This window comes from Gambusia affinis, linkage group LG06 (assembly GCF_019740435.1).
Source record: "Gambusia affinis linkage group LG06, SWU_Gaff_1.0, whole genome shotgun sequence".
Classification (NCBI taxonomy): Eukaryota; Metazoa; Chordata; class Actinopteri; order Cyprinodontiformes; family Poeciliidae; genus Gambusia; species Gambusia affinis.
Window position 1 is genome coordinate 24,954,529 of NC_057873.1, and position 23,117 is coordinate 24,977,645.

A 23,117-nucleotide genomic window follows, 5' to 3' on the forward strand; every position below is an offset into this window, starting at 1 on the left:
TACTCATTTGTTTAAAAAGAGCCACCCTCACAATACAGTCGGCAGGAGTCCGCAGGAATCCAGCGAAAGCCGGAGGGGGATGAGTCAATGACAAAAGGCAGAAGCAACCTCACTTCTTTTTACTCCACGAAACAGGGGTTACAGAGTTTCAGAGCACCGTTCGTCTTTTACCAAAAACCCAAGACCGGCTTCATGCATTTCAATGGTGGAGCGTTCCCACACAGAGAAAGAGGCACAACTGTGCAGAGCAGTCACCTTTCTGCTGTTAAGACTTTAAAGCAGAGACAATAGATTTTTTTTTTCTACTGCCTCCTCGCGGATAACAAATAAACCATTTGCAAGGCAAACCTGTGAGCAGTGAGGAAAGTCAGGAAATGTTGAGGGGGAATTTTTTTATTTTTTTTTATCTCTATTTTTACTTTACTCGATTTGTGAAGACTAAATAATGAGCTAAACTCACAACAGTCTTTTTTTTTTTTTGACCTAATTACATCAGAAACGAGCAGCTGAAAAGGCAGTTTTGGCAAAGATGATTAAAATTGAATATATCTCTCACGCTCTGCCTTCAAAGTGGGGCAAGCCAATCACCAAAGCGTAATTAAGATTCACTCGCCGCTGTTTTCACTGATAATCCTGTGTGTAAAACTGTTGCGGGCGAACAAAGGACCCTTCCTTTATTGAGTCGTCGCCTGAGAGTGATTACTTTTGCCACACAAGTCTTTTGTTTTTCTCAAGGAAAGGACAGTCATAAGTCTCCCGGCTCTGTGAACCCAGCAGAAAGGGAATTGCTCTGTGTGACATGTTAAGAAAACTCAGCATGTTCACATGGTGGCTCGTATTCCCACCGTGGCGTTTAATCTGAAAGGTGATGAGATTTTCAAGCTAGGAGTATAACTGTGTTTTGTGGTACAACATCTGGCAACAATAAAAAAAAAACACCACATTACTTTTAATCAGAGTGAAATCTGCCTTGTGAAATCTGACTTTAAATAATTACTTTAATCCAGGTCTGATATGGGAATCTAATGCTTTAAGACTCCATCCTACAAACTGGATTATCATATTGGCATGCAAACTGTGAACTCATTATATTTGGAATTTATTAACAAACACGTTCAAATAATACTTTGAGGTTTTGATATTGCAAACACGGACACAATGATGATATATTTGAAATGTTCTTGGCAACTCCACTTTACACCTTGTTACATCTTGATAGTTGAGATTCTTGATAGTCTGGTATTATCAGTTCTATTGGGGACCAAAACATTTGTTACATTGTTCTCTGGTGCGGCTCGCTTTCACATTGCACTGTGTCCAACAAACTTTGAAAAACCTGTTCATTCACTTGCCTGTGGTGGCGCTGCACCAAGAACCACCAAAGAAAATGACACAAAAATCACTGAAGAAGACACTGAGCGCAACTTTCTTCTTCACGAAATGTAAACAATGACGTGGCGACAGACTTAAGCAGTTGTAGGATTTCTCTTTTGTCCTTAGCAGAAAGACCAAGAGACATTTCTTCCATTAGTGTAAGACTCACCCAATTGTTGGATTTACCCAGAATGCTCAGCTATTTTGTCCGTTTTCTACTTTTAGAGTGGTCGCCGGTCTATTTGACGTCCACATGTGCATCTGAACCGCAGCAGAGTTCACTTAAACTAAACCAGGAGCTTGGCTTTTAGGTGGACCAGAGTTCATCTTTGCTCTGCATCAGAGTTCAAATGACTCACATCTCCCCAAACAAACCGGACTCTCTACACAAATGACCTGGAGTTCGATTAAAGCGGACTAAACAGGACTGGTGTGAACATGGCTTGACCTGGAAGTAATAGGAAGGAAGTGGAGCATTTGAATTGTCCAGGAGGTTGAGGCTTGGCTCCAAGTCTGAATGCCAGCAGGATTATTTTGGTACCAACTACTAGTGACAATGCAAGTCAATAACAGTGTATTTTTATCTATATCAGGTGGTCAAACAGTAAAGGAACATACAGAAGTTACACAGCTGCAGGTGTGTATCCTGAGCTGTGGATTAATTTGGGGCTTTGGGTTCAGTTTCACAGTTGTAATTCTGACTTAAGGGATGTTTTCTTGTAGTATTGTCAACTTGTAACTAGGAAAAACTCATTTCTGGATGAAAAGAGGACGCGCCACAGTTCTCCTCCCCAGTTGGATTGAGCGAGTCGGCTAACAGAAGAAGTAATTGGGCCAACAACACACATTTAAATATTTTTATTTTTTTAAAATCATTTAATCTTGGCTGCAAAGTAGAAAAAATGTAATATTTAATGTATGATGTTCACAATACAAACAACTTATGAGCAATGGGAGAAAATCATGATTGACTTCCTGCAAGTGCTTTGTAGCTTCTCACTGTTAAACTAAAATGGTTGCTAAGTTTTTTCCTACATCTAAAATACTTCAACTAATCAAACCTTTATAACTACACTGGACACATTGTGAAAGTATTATATAAAAAGGAGAAATGAACTAAAATCATTTTCAGGCATCGACACAAGACAAAAATAAACAGATGTATGAAACTAAACTGAGTGAAACTAACAAGTGTTGGTTTTTCCAACACTTGTTATTGATTAATTAAAACAAAAATGGAGTTTAAGGATTCCCCAAAATATTACCAAACTTTGGTTTCATCCTCATGAATCCAGAATCGAGCTTCTAATCTCAAGAGCTGGATGCATCGCTACACCACTAGTCAAAAGTGATCTAAAAAAAAAAGACAACAAAAAAAAAAGAAAGAGAATCTATTTAAGAGTCCCGAACAATTGAGAGATGGAGTTATCTTTCTGCTCAAGGTGAGTGATGAGAACAAGCTGTTCTTCCAGCAACTGTACACATAAGCATTGGATCATAAAGAGATACCCTCCCCCCCGTTCCTCAGGCACACAAAAAAAAAAAATCCCAACACTCCTCCACCTGTTCGGTGTCCTGCTGTGGGGTAGATACAAGCCTGAGCACACCCACTCACTGCTCACTGCGTAAGGGGGTACAGACAAAGAACCAAAAAAAAAATAAAAAATCAATGTGCCGAGTGCAGTCTAACCATGAAAAATTACAGTTTTAAAAAAACTGTCCTTATCTGCACTGTACTATTACTCTACCTCTAATTTGAGGTGCGCAGTATTAATGAGCAGACCCAAAGCAGAGCACCATATGGTAAGGATGCACATGTTATAAGCATCAATTCTCCAGGGAGGAGAAGATGCACCGGCCTGATTTCTTAGAAACGCCGGTATCTGAAGCGTCTTTTCCGTCTCGGAGAAGTAGAGCAGGGTAACGAGCCGCTCTAATGTGTGCTTACCCACTGTTAGGTGTGTAATAAAACCGGCTCTTCCAGGAGTTTTAATCAAAAGCAACGTAACATCTCTGTCTCTATTTCGTTGATACGCTGCGCTGTTTTTTTGCGTTACCTCCAGTTGGTCGTAACCTTAATAGTGACGCTGGCAGATCGGGGGAAGTAGTTTAGGCTTGGTTGTTATAGTCTGGTCATGGAGTGTTGCTACCAGGGGCGATGCTAGGAATCCTGGACCCCTGGTGAGAAATGACACGGGGCTCCCAGCCTCAAATGCTGCTTTAAATTTACAGTATGACCTCACCAGCCTGAACAGGCCTCAGGTTTTCTTTTGTTTTTCTTTTTTTAAAGGAGCCCCCCCCTTCTCTCCACCAGCAACAGCTCTGCCTTCTGCTCAGACTTTCCGCTCATTTCTTATTCTGATCAAGGCCAGTGGAGCGCAAGGTGCACACAAATAAGCACACACAAACCTTATTCTCAGCAGCGAACATCTGTCTCCTTCTTATATCTCTCTTTCTTTGTGCTTCTTGGATAAGTAATAGCGTCTGCCTCCCTTTATCCGTGGTCTTTTTCATCCGAAACACAAGTGTGCTAACTGTGTGAAATGAAGAAAAAAAAAAGGGGGGGGGTCCACTTCACATTCTCACTCCCAAATAAGCACTAAGAGGCCTTTAGAGCCTTTTGAGAGACATCATGAGCAGCTAAATTTGGGTTAAGCAGCCAGCAGGACAATAACTTGCATAGATATCACTTTTGGGAGCATTTCAAGCATTCTTATTATAAGAAGTGAGGGGAACTGTGGATTAATAGGGCTGATGTTCCCTTTGTTCCTTTAAGATGCGGTTAGTCAGACTACATGGATTTTGCAGCCCATTTATTCCTTTTAAAAGGATATTTTAGAATGTCTGAAGCAAGGTTATGCAAACGTAATACTGCAGCTCCTTTGGCTTATTTATTTAGAGTGAATCCAGATTAGTTTAGACTCACAGCTACAGCAAAAGGAGCCAAGAATTACTTAAAATGACTTCAGTCTCAAGTGCAATGGTTGTTATATATATATATATATATATATGAATGATATTGAACGAACCATGAAAATGCTTTCATTTTGCATTAGGTAGTTATTTGCATAGTTGGTCCTGGAGATTGAAGCTAGTGGCTAGTCCAGGAGGACCAAGAAAAGATGAGTATTTGCCATCTTAAAATGACTCTAATTTTAAAAAAATCACATAGCTTTTATAGTAACTCCATTTATTGAAATGTTAGACCACAGTCACATTTGTATTTTTTTGCAATGACTATTTGGGTAAGTTGGTCCCAGGAGCTGAAGCTAGCAGCTAGTTTGAGAGTGACCATGGCTGTAATGGACTTCTACCATCTTAAAACAATCAATAAAAAATAACCCTATTATTTCAAACAACTGTTATTCTTTTGGCCTTTAAACCACTGCCTTGTTTGCATCTGGTGTAATCAGGGGTGGAAATTAAAAACTTTCTCCACCACCCACATTACCAGCCACTCAGACATTTCACCAGCCACTGTTTTTTCTTTCTTTCAATTACAAATCCCACCAGTCCAAGCAAATGATATCCCCATACCTGTCAAGTCTCCCGTTTTTTCAGGGAAACTAATGTATTTTACCTACTGTACTTTATATTCCCGCTTTACTCCCACGTTAGCTTCTCTCCCTCACCGCGTCTCCAGTAGTAATACCTTTGTGACGTTACTGTGTGGTAGGGTTAGGGTTAGGGGCGGGGCCAAGGAGGACTGAGGGATTTCATTGGATAAGCCCAATGTCCGTCAATGAAATCAATCAATGGGCTACCGCGGTCGATAAAAATTAGATTTGATATATATTTTTGTTAAATTACGACAGCCTAGGTCCGTCCAACATACAGTACATCCGTCAGTCTCTAGTCCAGTCAGCCTCTCCTTCCCTGGACAGAAGTTCAAACTGAATGCAGCTTTTTCTTCTGTTCAAATTGTCAACCCGCCACATTGGCAGGTGCGTTGCTCCAAGTTGCATGCCACTTCATACTTTTACCCGCATTTGGCCAGTAGCGGGTGCTAATTTCCACTCTTGGGTGTAATCCTACGGTTACTTAGCATAGCTGGTGCCAGATTCTGAAGTTAACAAATAATAAAAACAAGACCAATACAGACTTCCCTTTCAAACAAATCCCAACAGGTTCATACTGTTCAACAGGAAAAATGTTGATGCCATTAATGTGATTTCTCATCTGCAGTCATGAGCAGTTATTTGCACAAGAAGTCTGTGAATATTTAGAGTAGCTGAACAAAAAACCTGAAGCTAAAACGGCCAGTCCAAGAAGTCCCAAAACCAAAGCGGATTTCTACCATCTTAAAATTGTTGTAGTCTACTAATAAAACTAAAACTTCATACAAACCGTGTTATAAGTTGCTGTCACATTTATATGTGTGGTTATTCACAGAGTACCCACTGAACTTTTACAGAGAGGTGGAGGTAGGAGCTGGCGCACCATCGATGATCTTCCTGTGTCAAACATAACTTCTGCAACATTCTGATGACCTGTCGCATAAATATTCTTCCTGTGGAAGTCTATGAACCTTTTGGGATTCAAGTTGTATTAAAGGGAAGTCTGGATAGTGTTTTAAGTGAACATTAGCCTGCCTGTAGTTTTCCAAATGCTGAATTAGACTCTTTCAACTCGCACTTATCTCTTCGCAATGGTGGATGGTTGCTAACAGCGGACGCAACTTCCGGTAAGCCTCAACTCTGTTCGGACGAGGAGCAGATTTTTATCAGACTAAGAGAATGCTGTTTTATTGATTTTTACATTGCCTTACTTTCATTTAGATGCAAGCGCAAAGTTACCCACACCTCATGAGATGCTACACAGTGGGTTCACATGTACTAGACAAGAAGGGAAGCATTTAGGTGGTTTTAAATATCAACAGCAAACAAAACGTCAACCATTAGGAAACTAATCCGTATGCTCTGTGTGCATGCATTATCACGCTCAGAACTTGTTTCTCGCAGGACAATCTCTGGTGGAACACCGACCCTCCAACCTCAACTTCCTGTGGAAATAATTATCAGCTCTTCTGCAAATGACCACCCAATGTAAACACAGCAGAGGTTCAAACGCTCATATAACAGTGTTCACAGAGGCCCCAGTGACATTTATTCAGGTGGGAATTGTTTGAAGAGGGTGGATGTCCACAGTGGCATTAGCTTCTGTTGAACTACCATCCAGCTTTAGCCTCCAGATCCAACCAATCTGGAGTGAAACTAATTAAAGTCACCAGGAGAGTTATCATCCAAATATGTTAACTGAGCCTCGAGTCAAAACTTGCCACCAAAATAAAAGTGCAGCTATTAATTAAAAAAAATAAAAATATTTTTTTTAATCAAGTCAATTTTAATTTCTAGTCCCATCACGGCGCTTGGGCAGCTTTCCACTTTCGTATTCCAGTCCACAGAAAAGTGTTTTAGGAGGTGAAGAGTTAAACAGGATATCGAAATGGGAAGTAAAGCTCCGGGATTTCTGTTCAGTCATGATTCGGATGGCTCCCCATCCCTCTCATGACTGCGTCTGAATTTTGCATGAAGGGGGCACGATACTTGCGAGTTGCAACAAAGGAATCGCTTTTCAAAAGGAAGAAACCCAACTGCACGCGGTCTTCAAAAGAGACGGTGCACAAATGAACAGTTGTGGGAAATTAAGCGCAGAACCCAAACATGCAATTAAAGCCCTTCAATCCCTTTTTCCTGAGATTCAAACATCAGGCAAGCCTCGACATAACCTAGTTAGGAGATGAAAGAGTGGCGAGTGAATGACTCTCAGGTGGAATTGGGTGACCCCCCTCCCAGCACGAGATTAGTCCATTAGCAAGAGAAGAGCCCCCACTTGCCCGAAAACTAAGACCAGCTGTGACACCGAGGCACTGTCTGTCTGTCTGTCTGTCTGTTCAGGAAGGGCAGTGCAGGAGGGAGTGGTGGCTGGGGGAGCGGCGGTGGGGGAAGGGTGGAGCTGAGGCGGTGAACAAAAAAACAGATGCATCTTTCTGGAGTATTTGTCCCAGGACTGACTCCTGTTTTCCTGCTGTATCTGGTTGCGAGCAGTTGCTTGGAGTTTGAGGCTCAAGCACTCGCAGCTGTTATAAATGTGATCTCTTCAAATCAAATAAACCCCAGCCGTTTGTGAAACAAGCTCTGCAGCAGCGTTACTACTGCCATTCCCAAATGTTTAGCTTGAGGGCCTTTGAGTAGATTTCTCCCACCGCGTTAATCAGTGTGGCTGCTTTTCTCGCGATCTTGCGAGCAAAGACAAAATGTCTCAACTATTTAATTACTCGCATCATGGCCAACTCTGGAGGATATCTGAAAGCCCACGCCGCACCGTAGCAACACAATGATGTAAAGCCATTAAGAGATCTCTTTTTTTCTTTTTTTGTATTTCCATTCAAAGGAAGCACCTGGATTGAGCTTAAAGGTGCTGCGCGGTGATCTTTTACAACAACAGGCGCCTCTGCTGAGCAGCCAGGCGAAGGGAAGCAGAGTGGGCTCAACCTCCCCGCCCCTCACTTATCCCAGGAAATGCTCTGAGCTTATGGCTTTCTGCTTGCAGCCAGGCTGAGTGATGAGAACACATGGTGCTGCTACCTGTTGACCCAACAAGAGCAGACAAAATGGAAAACTACAAAGAGCCGCAGACATGTCCACAAATGCAAAACATGTGCAAAACACATAGGTGCACCTCCTTTGTCCATATTTAAATGCATCCCCGCCCCATAAAAGAAGACAATCACTTTCAATACATACTTTCTGGCTTGAAAACAAAAGATTCCACTGGATTTGCTAAAACTAAGGGCCCATTCACTCACACAAGCCAACAGTCCTGCCAACATCCCTATGTGTAATTACTAGACAGAGCATGTAAGGAATGTTTCCCTCGCATGGACAGCCCATAATTATCATAAATCATAAAGGAGACCGGCATCATTCGGTCTCAACAGCCTGCTTGTTAACAAGGACAGAAAACACACACGGAAAAATGACTCACGTTAATGAGATCATCATAACCATGGCATTGAGCACATATCAGGGTTGAGTGATGACCACCTCACAGATCCACAATGGGCTCGTAATGAGTTTATAGACAGTAATAAGTCACCTATCGATACAAAAGCCGGACACTTTTTTAAAAATACCGCAAAGAGTTAGTACAGATTTTTTTTAAAAGGTAAGTGAGGAAATTTTAATCAAACGTGGATGTTTGAAGGACCTATTCTAAGGCTTGTTTAAAGCAAACAGACTATCAGCGAGAGCTCAAACTTAAGAATGTGATTTAAAAACCTCGTCGTTTCTGTTTATTTCTTGTTGTTGAAGTTGTGATGGACCTGCGAGGAAGAGGACGCACTTTTCACAGATTTACCTGCGTCCACTTCTCCTACCACCATGCAGTAACCCTAGACAAAAAATTAAATAAATAAAAAAATTAGCTTACCTTGGCACAGGAGCGCGGAGAAGAGGAGGGACAACAAGTGCATCATCCTGGCGATTCTCACAGATCCTTAGTCAGCTCTGTTTGTTAAAACCCACTTCACAGTTTTATTTCTTTTGTCTTTTTCTGTTATTGCTCTTATTTAAGCGGGTGGGTTAAACCAAAGAGTCCTCGCGCGCCCGGCTCGCTTCGCTCCCTCGCGCTGGTTAGTCTTGGCTCCTCTCCCAACGTGGCATGTGCTCGCCAACTCGCGCTCACATCAGCTCTGCTCGAACAGGTAATTGCGAGGGGCTCGCAGACGAGCGCGAGGGCGGAGGATCCAGCGCGCGGCTCCGCCTCCGATACTCACCCGCCTCCCCCGCTCCCTCCAGCAGCACTCCCCTCCTTCCTCCCACACACGTATATAAGTGCACCCCCGTCACACCGGCCTCCTTAAGCCCCCCACCACCACCGCCTCTCTGTACTCTCTCATCTCCAACTCCTCGTTTCTCTGCCTGACCGTCCTCTCATTCATTCACTCTCATCCTCAGTCTGCACACACATTTAGAACTCAAAGGGACACTTGGAGGAAAGTAGCACTTCTTAAAAAAATAAATTAATTAAAAAAAAACCACAACACAGAGAGGTAAGGCTAACTGAAGTAAAAATATAATAATAATTGAGGTGATGAAAAAGTTTGCTTTGCAACAATTGTGTGAGATAGATTATTCAATTATTTTAAGTACTATGATTTATTCAGTAACTTACCAACACAATGTAAACACAGCAATAAGTAAGAAGAGGAAAGACAATAATAACAGAACTGCTACCACTAATAATAACAACCATTATAGAAATGATTGTGACTTTGCTATAACATGTTTTAAATGTTCCTTAATTCCATATTATTGTGATTATGTTTTTCTATTAACATTTATAATTAGTCAAAACTAATTAATGTTTAATTGCGTTTTTCACTTTTAAACATACATACTGGTATGACAATTCCAAGGGCCTCTGACCAACAGGGGGCCTTCCACAATTTTTTAAATTTTGTTCATAGAAATTAAAAAAATGGGACCTTGTCAATTACAAAATTAATCATATTGTGTCTTCTAAAATTTTCTCGCCAAGGCAAATTAGAGGAACGTATAAAGAACTCAGCCCTTGAGCAAAGTGCTTCCCTGCTCACTCACAACTATATTTAACTTCAGTCAGTCATGCTGCCATTAGAGTAATATAGAAAATAAAGATAGCATCTGTAGTAGAGTCCTTCATTTATACTGATAAAAATAATGAACGTTTCTTGCTCAGTTATCCAGTAAAACTCAATGGACCTCGTCCAGGGGTCTTCTACTCCAAGCTTCAAGAGCCGTTGTTCTGCATCTTTTACATCTCTCTGCTTCAACATGCCTGAATCAAATCATGACATCACTGGCCGGAGTCTGCAGAAACCTGACTGCATAATGGGGAGACAATTCAGACGTTTGATTCATTTGAGTTGGACCAGAGACACATCTGGTCATCCACGTCAGGCAGAGATGAAGCAGGTTTACACGCACATACACTAGCAATATTTAATGTACTAAAGAAAGAATTTCAAATGAACAAAATAAAGGTCAATGACTGAGGGTGCATTCACATGTGCCAGCTTTAATTAAACTTTAGCCCGTTTGTCTCCAAAGTCCAATTTGTTTGGGGAGGTGCGAGTGCTCAATCAAACTCAAATGTGGTCAAAAACCGCAAACTCTGGTCCGCCTAAAAACCGAGGTCTCGGTTCGATTAAAGCGAACTCTGGTGAGGTTTGAAAGTGTATGTGGATGGAAGAGGTTGCTCCAAAAGCAGGAAACTTACTATAGTGTAGGGCATTCTGGGTAAATCGAACCAAAACAAAAGGAGGAGTCTAATGCTAGAGGAGGAAATGGTTTGTGGTCTTTTACCACAGACAAAAGAGAAATCCTACAACTACTAAAATCTGATGCCACTCCATTTGGATTGACATTTTGTGAGGAGGGAAGTTGTGCGAAGTTTTCCTGTCGCTTCCCTCAGTGGTTCTTGGTGCAGCCCCACCACAGGCGAGGAGGTGAACAGTTTGGCTCGTTTTGACAAAGTGCACTGTGAAAGAGAACTGCACCAGCTGAAAATGATACAAACGTAGCAATTTTGGTTCCCAATTAAACTGAATTTACCAGACGATCAGGTGCGAAAACACCCTGAATTGATAAAACTTCACCAAGAAAATGTTTGTCTTTTTGCACTAGTTTGAGTAGTCAGCTTTTAGAAACTGTTGACATTATTCTAACTATGTGTTCTTTATAACCAACATAGACTTATTATACTAATCTTTCTCCAGCTATTGCAGGAAGACCGTAAAACAACCACTCTCTTTATTCCTGCTCCTGCAGAGACACAGAATGAACACCTTTTTGAGTAGCTTCTGGTTGATTAAAATTACGTTATGTAGGTTCTATAGTTTTGCTCCATGTTAGAGCAACAGTGAGTCAGTCTGCCTTGCTTCACGCAGGGCCTCCTAGTGACCGTGGGATCCTAAGCAACCGCTTAATGGCAGGTCCAGGTCTGCTTATCATCTGTCCATCACAAGTTGGACCTTGTCATACTTTCACAAAACCTTACACTTACCAACTTTCAGACAGCTGGTGTGCTTTCTTCAACTTTAATAGTTTTAATGCCCTCCAGAATACCCGTTTCTGGTGTATTATTTAATATCAGGATTCAAATCTTCTCCTGGAATCTGGCCATTTATAAGTGACATCCCACCAGACTGCTATATTGGAAAAGAAAAGATACCAAGGTGACATTTTCAATTTTTTTCCCCAGCAGTTTGATTCCAGAAATTACATAGTTTAAGAGAACGAACTAGAGAGAATGAGAGAATGAAAGAAAGAAATGTTTCTGCTTTTAAACATCTGACATACTCTCACAGCAACTGCGGAGAATTTTTCTGCGTGTTACGATAAGTGATGGGTTTTTAACAAAAGAAAAAAAAATTCTGAACGCAGCAGTGCTTGGAAAATGTGTCATGAAAATTTCCCTTTTTTAAATTTTAGATAACTTTTGGTTTTGAAACAATAGTTCACCGTTTCTCAGCTTTGTAGGAACACTATTCCAAGGACTTTCCAGATTCAGAAGATCAGGTTGGAGGAAAGCAGTTTGCTGCTTAAAGCTTTCTTAGGGAGTGCTGAGGAAGCACGGGGCACCAAGGATGCTTTTAACGGCCGTCCGGTCCTTGAAAAACCAAAGCAAAAGTGCTGTCCGCACCCTCAGCGCAAAGTCTGAACTTGTTCCCAGTCCAGGTTGGACTCTGCCAGGGGTGCATCTTGTCACTGATCCACTTTGCAGTGTTGACAGACAGGTTTTCTGTGTGTCGTGGAGAAGAGGGGTTCTGGTTCGGAAGCCTCGGGGTCTGATTTATCTTTTTTGCGGATGATGTCGTTTTGTTGTCATCTTCACGTAATCACCTTTTAAGTGCACTGCTGTGGTTCATGGCTGAGTGGGGGAAGGGGTCTGAGGCGATAGTCTCAAACGGAAAAGGTAAAATGCTCCCTCCAGGTCTGGTGGGAATCTCCGCCTGAAGTGGATGGCGTAAAGCACCTTCGTGCCTTACTTGAGTGATGGAAGAATGTAGCAGAAGATGGACGAATCGGGGTCTTACTTGCGGTAATGAATAGATAGCTCAGGGCTGTCGTGGTAAATAAAGATCTGAGCCAAAAAGCAAAGCTCTTGATTTACTGACCCTCAGTTACAGTGATGAGATTGGGATTGTGGTTGAAACAACAAGATCCCATAGATCAATGGCTGAAATGAGCTTCTTTTGTAGGGTGGGAGGACTCAGCCTTAAAGACAGATTGAGGAGCTGAGAGTAGAGAGCCACTGCTTTTCCACACCCAGGGGAATCACTTGAGATGTGAAGGTTTTCTGATTATAACTCCCAGAATAGAAAAGCAAACAAAGTGATCACTGTAGAGACCATGTAACTTATTGGATGGGAATGGCATCCTGAGAATTAACCAGAGTTTATCATTGTTAGGGTTAACATACTCTTCATGAGACAATCATAGAAAAACAGCGTCTTCAATCAGAGGCTTCTCCAAATCTGTTGCAGCACAGACCGCTACAGGAGATCTTTCCTGCCCACAACCATCACCATCTACAGTAACATTTTAATTAACGTTTAATTTCACTTTGGGATCAATAAATTGAATTTCAACTGATGCATGAATGTATGGATGAGTAAGAAGTGCAAAGTGAATTAAAGCGTTGTTCAACAGATAAGATAACTTTAGTCATGTTACTGTGTTGTAATTTAACTAAACTGGAACGAGTGTAACTGGTTTAGGGTCTGGCTGTATGATCAAACTGATCAGATTGATCTGAATCAAAACTCCAACCAAACTGGATTCGGTGATGTTGGATATTAATTTGACCTATTTGTCTTGCAAAGCCCCTAGAGATGACGTTAGTTGTGGATTTGTACCATATGAATAAACCATATCCGAAACTAAATCTAAGGAACTTTAATAACCTTTGTGTTTCCAAAAACTGTTAAGTTTCTGACCACGCACAGGAAAAAGTTAAAGAACAAGGCTTTCCAAAATGCAAGAGAAAAAAACAAAAAACAAAACTTAAATTTGACATCAAGGTAATTGCTCAGCGATCCCATCAGAGAAATTAGGTATTTTTAACCTGCAAAAGATTGTTAGCAGAATCTGAAGCAGCTTCAAAGTGCTGCTGACCTGCTTACAAAAATTCACTGATGAAATCCACAGAAATTTGACTTAAAGAAGATATGATGGAAAGTGTCAGAAGCACATTTTTTTTGTACCTTTTCTCCCCCTTTTACTGAATCCGACACGCGCTCTCACATGCTACTGCATGAACTCGCATGTATTTTCTGCCAATCCCCACGTCGAGGGGTGTTTCATGCGAGCGGGCGTCACTCCGCTGCTGTGCCCGTCAGGCAAAAGAACATAAAGCCAATGGTAAAGCTGCATGTTAATTACAATGAAGAGGAAATGTCCGCATAAATAAAGAATTCATTCTTAATTAATGAAACCCTCGCTCGTATCTCCCCTCTTTTCAATTATTTCACAACACAGTCGAGAGCAATGCCACTATGATAGACAATGACTGTCCATTAAATGGAAATAATGGCACAAAGACAGCTTTTGCTTTCATGAACATCCTCCTTTGGCTGCGAGTTCTGCTGGCAGATCTCTGAATTACTCCTATGCTATTATAATTCAGCTAAAAACTGTTTGTTTAGATGGTGCCAATTGAGGACAAATGTGATTTAATGGCATTGAACCAAAGTAAGCAAGTGGAGGGTGGGGGGGAAAAAAATGGCCTAATTCAATTCCAGAGACCTACAGTCTACTTCAACCCAACTTTATTCACAATGTCATTAGCATGCACACACACACAGAGAGCAAAGAGAATAAGATAAGTGAAGGCTCTGCCTCAGATGCTCCAACAACCACGGCTGGACCTGAAAGTCTCAGAGCAACGACTGCTGGGAAAGCATGGAAATTTTTAGTCTCTGGAGCTGGATGGGGCGTGGCGATTAGCAGCTCTTGGTATGTTAGAAGAATAAATCTTTTTGTGGCTTTATTCTGGATTTTTACAGGGAGAAGAGAAGGATCTCATCTTGAAAAATTAAACAACAAGACAGTTTCACTCTGAAGACATTTGCGTCCCCCTCATTTAATCTTAGAAACAGAATATGAAACTCAGCCAGGCCTCGTATGAATTTTACAGGACAAGCCTCTAACGTATTTACTTGATGAAATTTGTCAGTGGCCTCTTCAACATTCGTGGTAGCTGATCAAGACAAAGCTTGAAATGAATTTTAAAGAAGGGTTTCATCAAAGTGCTGTAAATTTGTTAACCCTTTCATTGATATGATGATAGACCATTGTCCTCATGGACCCAATGACCTACAGGTGTGCATTTGAGGATGCCAGTTGAAGAACTGAGAAAAATAAGAAATCATTACTACTGACAAAAATCATTCTTGCTACCCGTATTGGGACACCTAGCAATATCTCCTTCAGTGTAGCTGAAGTACCTTTTGGAACTTCTTTACTTTTTACGTTCATGTCCGTGAACTTTTAGTGAACAAAAACTTTCCGTCGCTAATTGACCAAAAAGCCCACAATTGTCACTGAAATCACATGAAAAATGACAAATAAATAAATAAAAACTGACTGAAAATTAATCGATGGAAACCATACATTGCTTTTCAAAAGAGGTCCAGCAGAAAAAAAAAAAATAAATAATAATTTGAGACTTTACAAGCTTGAAGACACCTGCAGTGATGATTGGAGGACACATTTCTGTAATCAGTCAGTCGGCCCAGTTAAAGGGTGACAAGTAGTCCTTGTGCTCATTTGGTGACATGGTGTGTACCACACTGAATATAGAAGCAGTTGTCCCAGGAGACTTGAAGGAAAATTACAGACAAACATGTTTAAGGTGAAGGCTACAAGACCACCACTAATTAGCTTCATGCTCCTGTGACGACAGCTGACCATAATATTCAGAAGATTAAGGTCCATGGGACTGGAGCCAACCGCCCTGGCTGTGATCTCAGGAGGAAAACCGATGACAAATTGAGGAGAAGGATAATACAAATGGCAACCAAAGAGCCCAGGACACCCTTCACAAAAATTAAAAGTGAACATCTGTTGAAGAAGCTGAAACGTCTGGAGGAGGAAACCTTTGAACCCGAGGTAGCTGGACCTGTGGACAGGTGCAGAAGCCTCACTGACGGCTACAGAAATCATTTGATTGAATTGATTGCCTAAAAGTTGAGCAACAAAATGTAAGCTATGTGTACCATTATTTTTGTCCAGGCCTGTTTCATTAGTTTCTTAAAATTATTACAATTATTATTGGAACAACAATACCAAAGCAAAGTCTGATTTTCATTGGTTAATTTTCAGTAAATTTTTATACTTTCTGAATTTTGCCAGTTTCAAGTAATTTTTGTGACAATTGTGGGCTTTTCAGTAATTAATAGAGGGTTGCCAGCAATTTTGTGCATGTGTATCTTTAGGCCTTTACACGTGTTTATAACTATGGCGAGTGCTGTAAAACAGAGCATCATCTGCGTAACAACTCACATTTGTTGCTGCCCAACAATTCAATTCAATAAAACATTATTAATCCGAAAGGGAAATTAAATGTTGTTGTAACCCATTAATTTAGATTCTTCAGAGTTAGTGAAGATGGTGATGAAAAACAAAATGGTAATAAAAAAAATATTGAAGTGGTCCAAGCACTCAACCCTGCTGAACTCCTTGACAAACTATGAGGAATGAGGAAAATTCAACACTATTTCTATGGAGTAAACAGAAATTATTTAATTAAATATCACATTGACTCAGCAGAAGTGATAACTTTTGGAACAAAAATGACTTGGGTCATTACTTGAGCAAGGTGACAATATGATTTAAACCAACTTTTTGCAGTTCATTTCGTAAAAATGAGCTCGAGGATCCGCATAATTTTATGATTTGATCATCGCGAATACAGCGCATCCGATGCCATACAAGTTATGACTTGAAAGAACCTGTGTGCTGCAAAACATGCCACCCAGTAAGAGTGCTGCCACAGTGAGTCTCTTCAGGTCCACTTCAGAAGTTGGTTAAAAAATAACAGCAGACCATGTAAAATGTCATTAAAACCTCACTTACTGCAAATAAAATGATCCACCACTGGGCTGTAACTTGCATGATCATGCTTGTCTGATCACAAATTGTGCGCATGCGAGCGTGTGAGAGTGTGTGTGTTTGTATGTGGGTGTGTGGGGGGTGGGTTGTATGGGGATGCACACTCATGTGTGTGGTGGGCTAGAGCAGAAATATATTGGGGGTGAAGAAGTAAGTATTCCTCACCCTGGGTGTGAAATTCATGTAAGGTCTATGATGGTTTGTGCAAATGGAGAGAAGGCGCAGGCTGTGAAAACCTAATGCAATTTGATTAGAAGTTAACCGCAAAGCAATATTTTCCCTGCCTCAGTGCGCAGAGAGAGAGAAAGAGAGAGAGAGAGAAAGTGTGTGTGTGTGTGTGAGAAAGGAAAATAACTATTTACTTTTTCATGTGAATGTGGGTGAAAGTGAATGAGTGACTGATGACCAAGCCTGGAGCATTGTGTTCAATTACCAAACAATAACATCCCTGTCATAATTGGGATTTCAGGTGAGGCATGCTCAAGGACTAAATATTGAAAAGACCAAGAGACTGTGAGAAGTCTGTGCTAAAACTCCACATCAGGCTATTTTTTCATTTATTTATTATTTTTTTTTACCCCACCCCGCAGCTGTACGCAGCTGTAGTTCAGGTTGATTTTGTATTCGCAGGAGAGCATTTTCAGTCAGTCCCCAGGACTCAGGAGAGAGATTACACACAGAATAATGAATTACAATACATCATGTCATAGAGGAGAAAACTGTACCAGCTCCTGCTGTCTTTTATTTGATGAAAGAATGAGGGCTCCTATTTTGACATTTCGTGAGGCATCTTGTGGCACGGCTCCTGCTATGAACATGGAAACAAACAAAACAGTGTGTTGCTAAGGACTCAGGCAAGGAAAGTACGCGTTCCTGAAATCCAGGGACGCTGCAGACAGCGAATCTTCCACTTCCTCACCTCGGCAGGTTCGCGTAAAAGATCCGCGCTAATTTGCCAGAGGTGTGTTGCCAACATAAAATAATTAAACCCTACCTTTTCAGGTGGATTGCAACAACAACAAAGAGAAAAATCCTTAATCTGAACCGACGGCGCAGCTCTGGGTTACGCAGCAAACGGGATGGCACTTATTTCCCTTCTGGCAATATGTCGGTTTTCTTTTGCATACCTTAATTAGTCCTGTGTTGATGCAGCAAGTAAGGCATGCTAACCTGGCTCCTTTCCGAGCATTGTGACAATCAGGTTTCGCCCACGGAGGCGTTAGCCTCTTCAGTGTCCCTCGTGGGAGGCGAACAAGTGATTAGACGGGAACGTTGGTAAACTGTGTCAAGAGGCAAAACACAGTGACCCTGACATTTTTCAGCGTGACCAAAGGGAGAGGACGATCCACTTAATGGCTCGTCCTGCAGCCGGCCACCGTCTCTGCGCTGGATCAATAATTGCTTCATTAGTTAATCTGATTGAGTGTGTGAGCAGCTTGTAGTCAATGCACAGTTACCTCTCTTTCTGAGTGGAGTCTGTGTTTCATTGATTTCATTCTTTACCGCAGAGCCAAACTTGCTCCTGCCCCCGCTCCACCCCAACTAATCTCCACATTTACACGAAGAAGAGGAGAACGGGTCTTTTTCTTTGAGCTTCTCATGCCATCCCCGCCTTCATTGTATTAAAACAGATCAATACAGTCGGCTTCTCGTTAGCGACAGAAAAACTAATGATGAGAATCCATCGCATCTGTAATGACGCCACACAGTTATTGCTTGAAAGGTGAAACGATAACCACTTTGAGCATGCACCTGGTCCTAAAACATCAACAAATGAATCCGAGTGTCAAAGAAGGAATAACAAACAATCTGTGTTAACCTGCACAATGCCTTGAACTTTGTCTTTTCATGCTATAACCAAAAACCTCAATGTATGTCGGGGACACAGCAGTATGGAATAGAGCACACAAGTGCTTAATTCAAACAGTGGGTTTAAATTTACCCCAAAAAGTATGAAAAATAATTAAAACCAACACTAAAACGGGCATGCCAATGGAAGTCGTACAACTCGATACACTAGACTCAAAATCATAACCAACAAAACCCTCAAACAGACGTCAGACAAACTGACCTCCTGAGATAACACATAAGGGGAAGACAACGTGGCTGCCACATAACAACAAACACAAATCAATGAAATAAACGCCAAAACACCCCGCTGGTCTGAAGCACGCAGTTCACTCCAATGAGGCAAGTTGAGGTGCTACCACACAAAATATTGTGTTTATTTATGATGTGAAAGCAAATAAAATCTTGAAAAGGTAGTGTGGATTTTTATTTAGCCCCCAAACATAACAAAAACTGACAAGCTAGCAGTTAGTATACATATAATTCTTGCTTTCCAGCAAGTGGCTGGAACATAGATTGGATTTGAAGTTATTCCCAGATAAACACTTGGAAGCTAAATGGGTATAATAGCACTTTGAACCAATCTGATGGCTGAATTACCTAAACAATAGAATAAAACATTAAATGCATTTGTTGCTTAGCTCATATGTCTATAATATATAAAATAGCTTATTTTGTTGGTATGGATTATGAATAAAATGTGAACACATACAAGTAAAAGTAAAAGGTGACTGCGATAGAAATGCTTGGACATTTTTGTTGGTTGCATTTTTTTTTTTGTTTTGTTTTACAAATGTGCATTGTTTTACTCCCACTTTGCAGTTTTGCCAATTCCAATAAAATGCGTTCAGTGTGTGGTGGAAATGTAGCTAAATGTGAGCGAGCTTCGGTGAACACCTTTGCAAGTCGCTCCACTGATGTGCATGGGCTACTCTATAGAAACCCGTTTCTTATCTACACATACAAACACGTACAGTGGAGCATGGACGTTTCTCCAGGGATCCATTTGTCCACTCAACAAATTGAAGTCCAATGCTGACATTCATCGTGGCTTTGTTTGGGGCTGCAGCTACTCTAGTGGGAAAGGTCTGACAAGCCAGCTGCTAAATGCTGTACATCACGCTGCCGGCTGTCAGAGGCGATGCTAATGAGAGCGGTGAAAGCGAACCAAAACAGCAAAGCTGCAGGGCTTAAGATGAAAAGATGCTGAAACGCTGAGGGGAGATGCAAATTCAAGTGAGAACAGTCCCATATGTTTGTCTCTCTCTGTCTGCTCTATTCGTCAGGATTGTCACAAAACAACAACAAAAAATAAACTGCTGAGCTGAAATTCATGACAACTGGTGGAAAAGTTGGAGTGGATAAACTCCCAAAACACTGGTATGGATCAGGGCTGGTTCAGATGAATCTGCGAAATGCATCCCTACGTGATGAAGAGTGAGCTCCGTGGACTTCATGTTTTATGTTTAATGTGGTCATTTGGTTTATTGCTGATAGAAAATTACTCACGCAGTCATTAATTTTTACTGCGTCAGACATTTTCCCTTTTAGGGAAATTAAAACTATCTATTATGATCGCCTGGACATTTCGGAAACTCCGTTAAAATGCATTTCTTAAAAGGCAAAAACATTTTTTAATATTGGAAAAAAAAACAAAACAAAAAAAACAGACGTGTTACAATCAGGCTTTTCTACTGTTTTTAAAAGGAAATCTATGAAGGTAGTCATAACATAAGAACAAGAATAAACAGCATCTTATATATATATATATATATATATATATATATATATATATATATATATATATATATATATATATATATATATATATATATATATATATATATATATATTTGAGGATTTTAACATCGACTTGAACTGTCGCGAGCCACAAACAAAACCCCATTGAACGACTGCAAAGCCAAAGATGTCTGCCCAGTAAATCAAGCATCAGTCAAACAACTCAGTGCTGCAGACATGATTTTTCTTCAACCGGGTTTTTATTTCATTTGTTTTATGACAGCAGAAATGCCAGCAGGCTAATTTGACTGACAAATATGCATCTCATGAACAAGATTGGCACAGGTGATAGATTTCAGTTATTGCACATTCATGCGTGCGCGCTGAGATACCTTTTGAATAGCTCTCGTTATTTATTTATTTTCTGCACAGTCATTTCACCTGATCTTGACAAAATGTTTTATGTGTTGAGCGCCTGAGGGGGGCGGGGGAAGGAAAGAAGTCATTTTACTCCAAAACCCTTATCTGTGAGTTGATGAACAGTATATGAAAGTATTGCTTATGTGAAACAGAAAAACAGAAACAGAGAGATGTATGATCCTTCGTCCCCACGTATGACAAATTTTCAGCTGAAAGTGCTTTTTTTTTATTTTTTTAAAGGAAAAACATTGTTTTGTGTATCAAACTGTGCTACATTTGATATTTTTCACATTGTGTCTTCATGACAGGCTTTGAGAAACAAAACCAGGGGTGGCTCATCTTCTTGCTACTTTGTCATGTTGTATTTGTTTTTGCAGCGCCGGCCTTTTTCTGGTTTTTATTAAGCCGTCTCTGAGCGCTTCAAACAAAGGGCTCTAAAACCCGACAACTGAGGATTTGAAGTAACTTTCTAGAGAACACACAAAGTCTGCAGCTAGAAAATATGCTAACGTGATAAATATCCGTCGAAAGGATCCTGTTCTTATGGTTGAGATCCTTTTTAGATCAGATGCCAGACAAAATGTTGGAATGACTGCAGTGTTTTCATCCTGCTAAGAGCAACAGAGCACCACCTCTCCCTCAACTGTGACTGCAAGCTGCTGGTCAGCTGGCTGAATAAAGAATGAAACACAGACATTCATGGTGTGAACCCCATCCTTCACTGTTATTCAGATAAATATGAATATCTACTGGTACCAAGCCACAAGTGAGATGTTTAAGGAGATGGCTGGAGGTCAGCGTTTCAATTTGTGATGCTAACCTAGCTAAATTAGCCAGCTAATATCACATTGTGCTACTCTTCTATCATGCTTGTGTTGCTCTATAAAAGGGAAAATGGCCAAAAAAAGTACTAGTTATTACAGTAGTTACTAGTATTAGTAAATATTATATTACAATCATTTATTTTAGGGGCTATGTTTTTGGTAAAGCCTATGTTTTGAAATCAAAATAAGGAACAACTAAAATCCAGATTAAAAATAATCTATTTTTTCTCTTAATTTAAAGCAGATTATTTTACATGTTGCTTAGTGTAATATTTGCTATTTCTAAATAATAAAACCATCGTATTTTTGCCTCGTGCCTAATTTAGGAAGCACTTTGAACACTTATTTAATTGCCTGTGCAGATTATCATAAGTGACTAGAAAGAGATTGAAAATAGGATTTTATGGTTAAGTATAAGGTTGGAAAACGGTTTGTTTTTGAACAGGAAATGACACAAAGGCTCCAAAACAAGCCAGTTGTTTCTCCTAAAACAATCGGGTACTACACGAAAGGTCAGTCAAGCACTAAAATGCCAAAGTTTGTTTTTTTCTTTTAAGAACTCTGTAAAATATGATTGGTTGCAGATGAAGGCACAGGAATGTAACAAGAAAAACAGTCAAGGCCAGTTCTTTAAAAAGAAAACACAGAAACAGATTTATGTTCCTTGGAAGAAGATGGAGGGATGACTCAAGGTCTTGCCATGTGACGGGTCCAAACATGAGCAAAGAGGGACATTTTGCTAAGTCTTCTTATGTTTTACATGGGATCCCTAAAATGCACAAAGAGAGAGTGGAAATTCATAGGGTTCTGCTGTGTTACATCTGGCAAGTCATCTCTCTGGTTTTCTATTTTTTCACCAACTTTTGAAATTTAAATGCTTTGTTGGCAGCCTAATGGTAGGGCAAGCCTTCAGTTTCGCTTTAAATTTCAAGCATCCGGCATCCTGAGGTGAGAATTTTTTGTTATTACGTTCCATTAGAATACGTGGTGTCAATATTAATGTATTACTGCAATAGTTTAGCAGTAGTGTGTCGATTCTGTCATAGGTTTCAGCTCAGATTCCTAATTTATGGTGAAATACTGAAAAGAAGGCGACCAAGGAACCAACGGATTCTGTCATGGTGGACACTTTCATCTTTGGTGTGTATACAGTCTATAATTTCAGTTTTTCTGACATTCAAATAAGTTGTCATCAAATACAAAGAGCACAAAAATATAAAGTTGTCAAACTGCACAAAACCCCCCACGATGGGAAAAGTTGCCAAAATAAATAATTGTACCATATTTTGATTAATTCTTTTTCCTGGTAAACGTTTGATCTCTCTCTCTGTCTCTTTTTTTAAGATGCTGCATTATTCTGAATGCCAGGAGTGAAAGAAAGGTGCATATTTTGTTTTTTCTTTGGCGTTTCTCCAGCTGTGGAAACCTTGTACTGTGGAAGTGCCAAACAAGTCAGCACAAATTCTTGGAGACAGCATTCCCCTCTGAAGGCATTCAGCTTTGTAAGAAACAAACATTTCTGCAGTCCTACACCCTCACTGCAAGGCTTTACAGAGAGACTAATGCAGTTTTAATCAGTATTCACAGGAGAGCAAATTCTTCACATACCAAGTACAATTTCTGTTGTATGTGGCTGTGGCTAATGATCTTGTGGAGAGGAAAAAAGAAAAATCGCGTAAATCTCCTATTTGCTTTAGTCTGACAATTACAGCAAGGCACGCAAGCTATTATAGCCTTCAAAGACGGCAGAATC

The 23,117-nt window shown here is 40.5% G+C and overlaps 1 protein-coding gene across 10 annotated transcripts in view; it reads right to left on the reverse strand.

Annotated features, from left to right (window-relative positions):
* LOC122832119 (CD166 antigen homolog) overlaps positions 1-23,117 on the reverse strand; it is a 115,983-nt gene that overhangs the window by 62,622 nt on the left and 30,244 nt on the right. For 4 of the 10 annotated variants that reach the window (XM_044118560.1, XM_044118561.1, XM_044118558.1 and 1 more), the window contains exon 1: positions 8,806-9,080. The exons of the other annotated variants lie outside the window; for them this stretch is intronic. In XM_044118560.1, coding sequence (XP_043974495.1) covers positions 8,806-8,851 — 46 coding nt within the window. In that variant the 5' untranslated portion in view covers positions 8,852-9,080. Of the gene's footprint in view, positions 1-8,805; positions 9,081-23,117 lie in introns of those variants that run through there. 10 annotated transcript variants of the gene reach the window in all.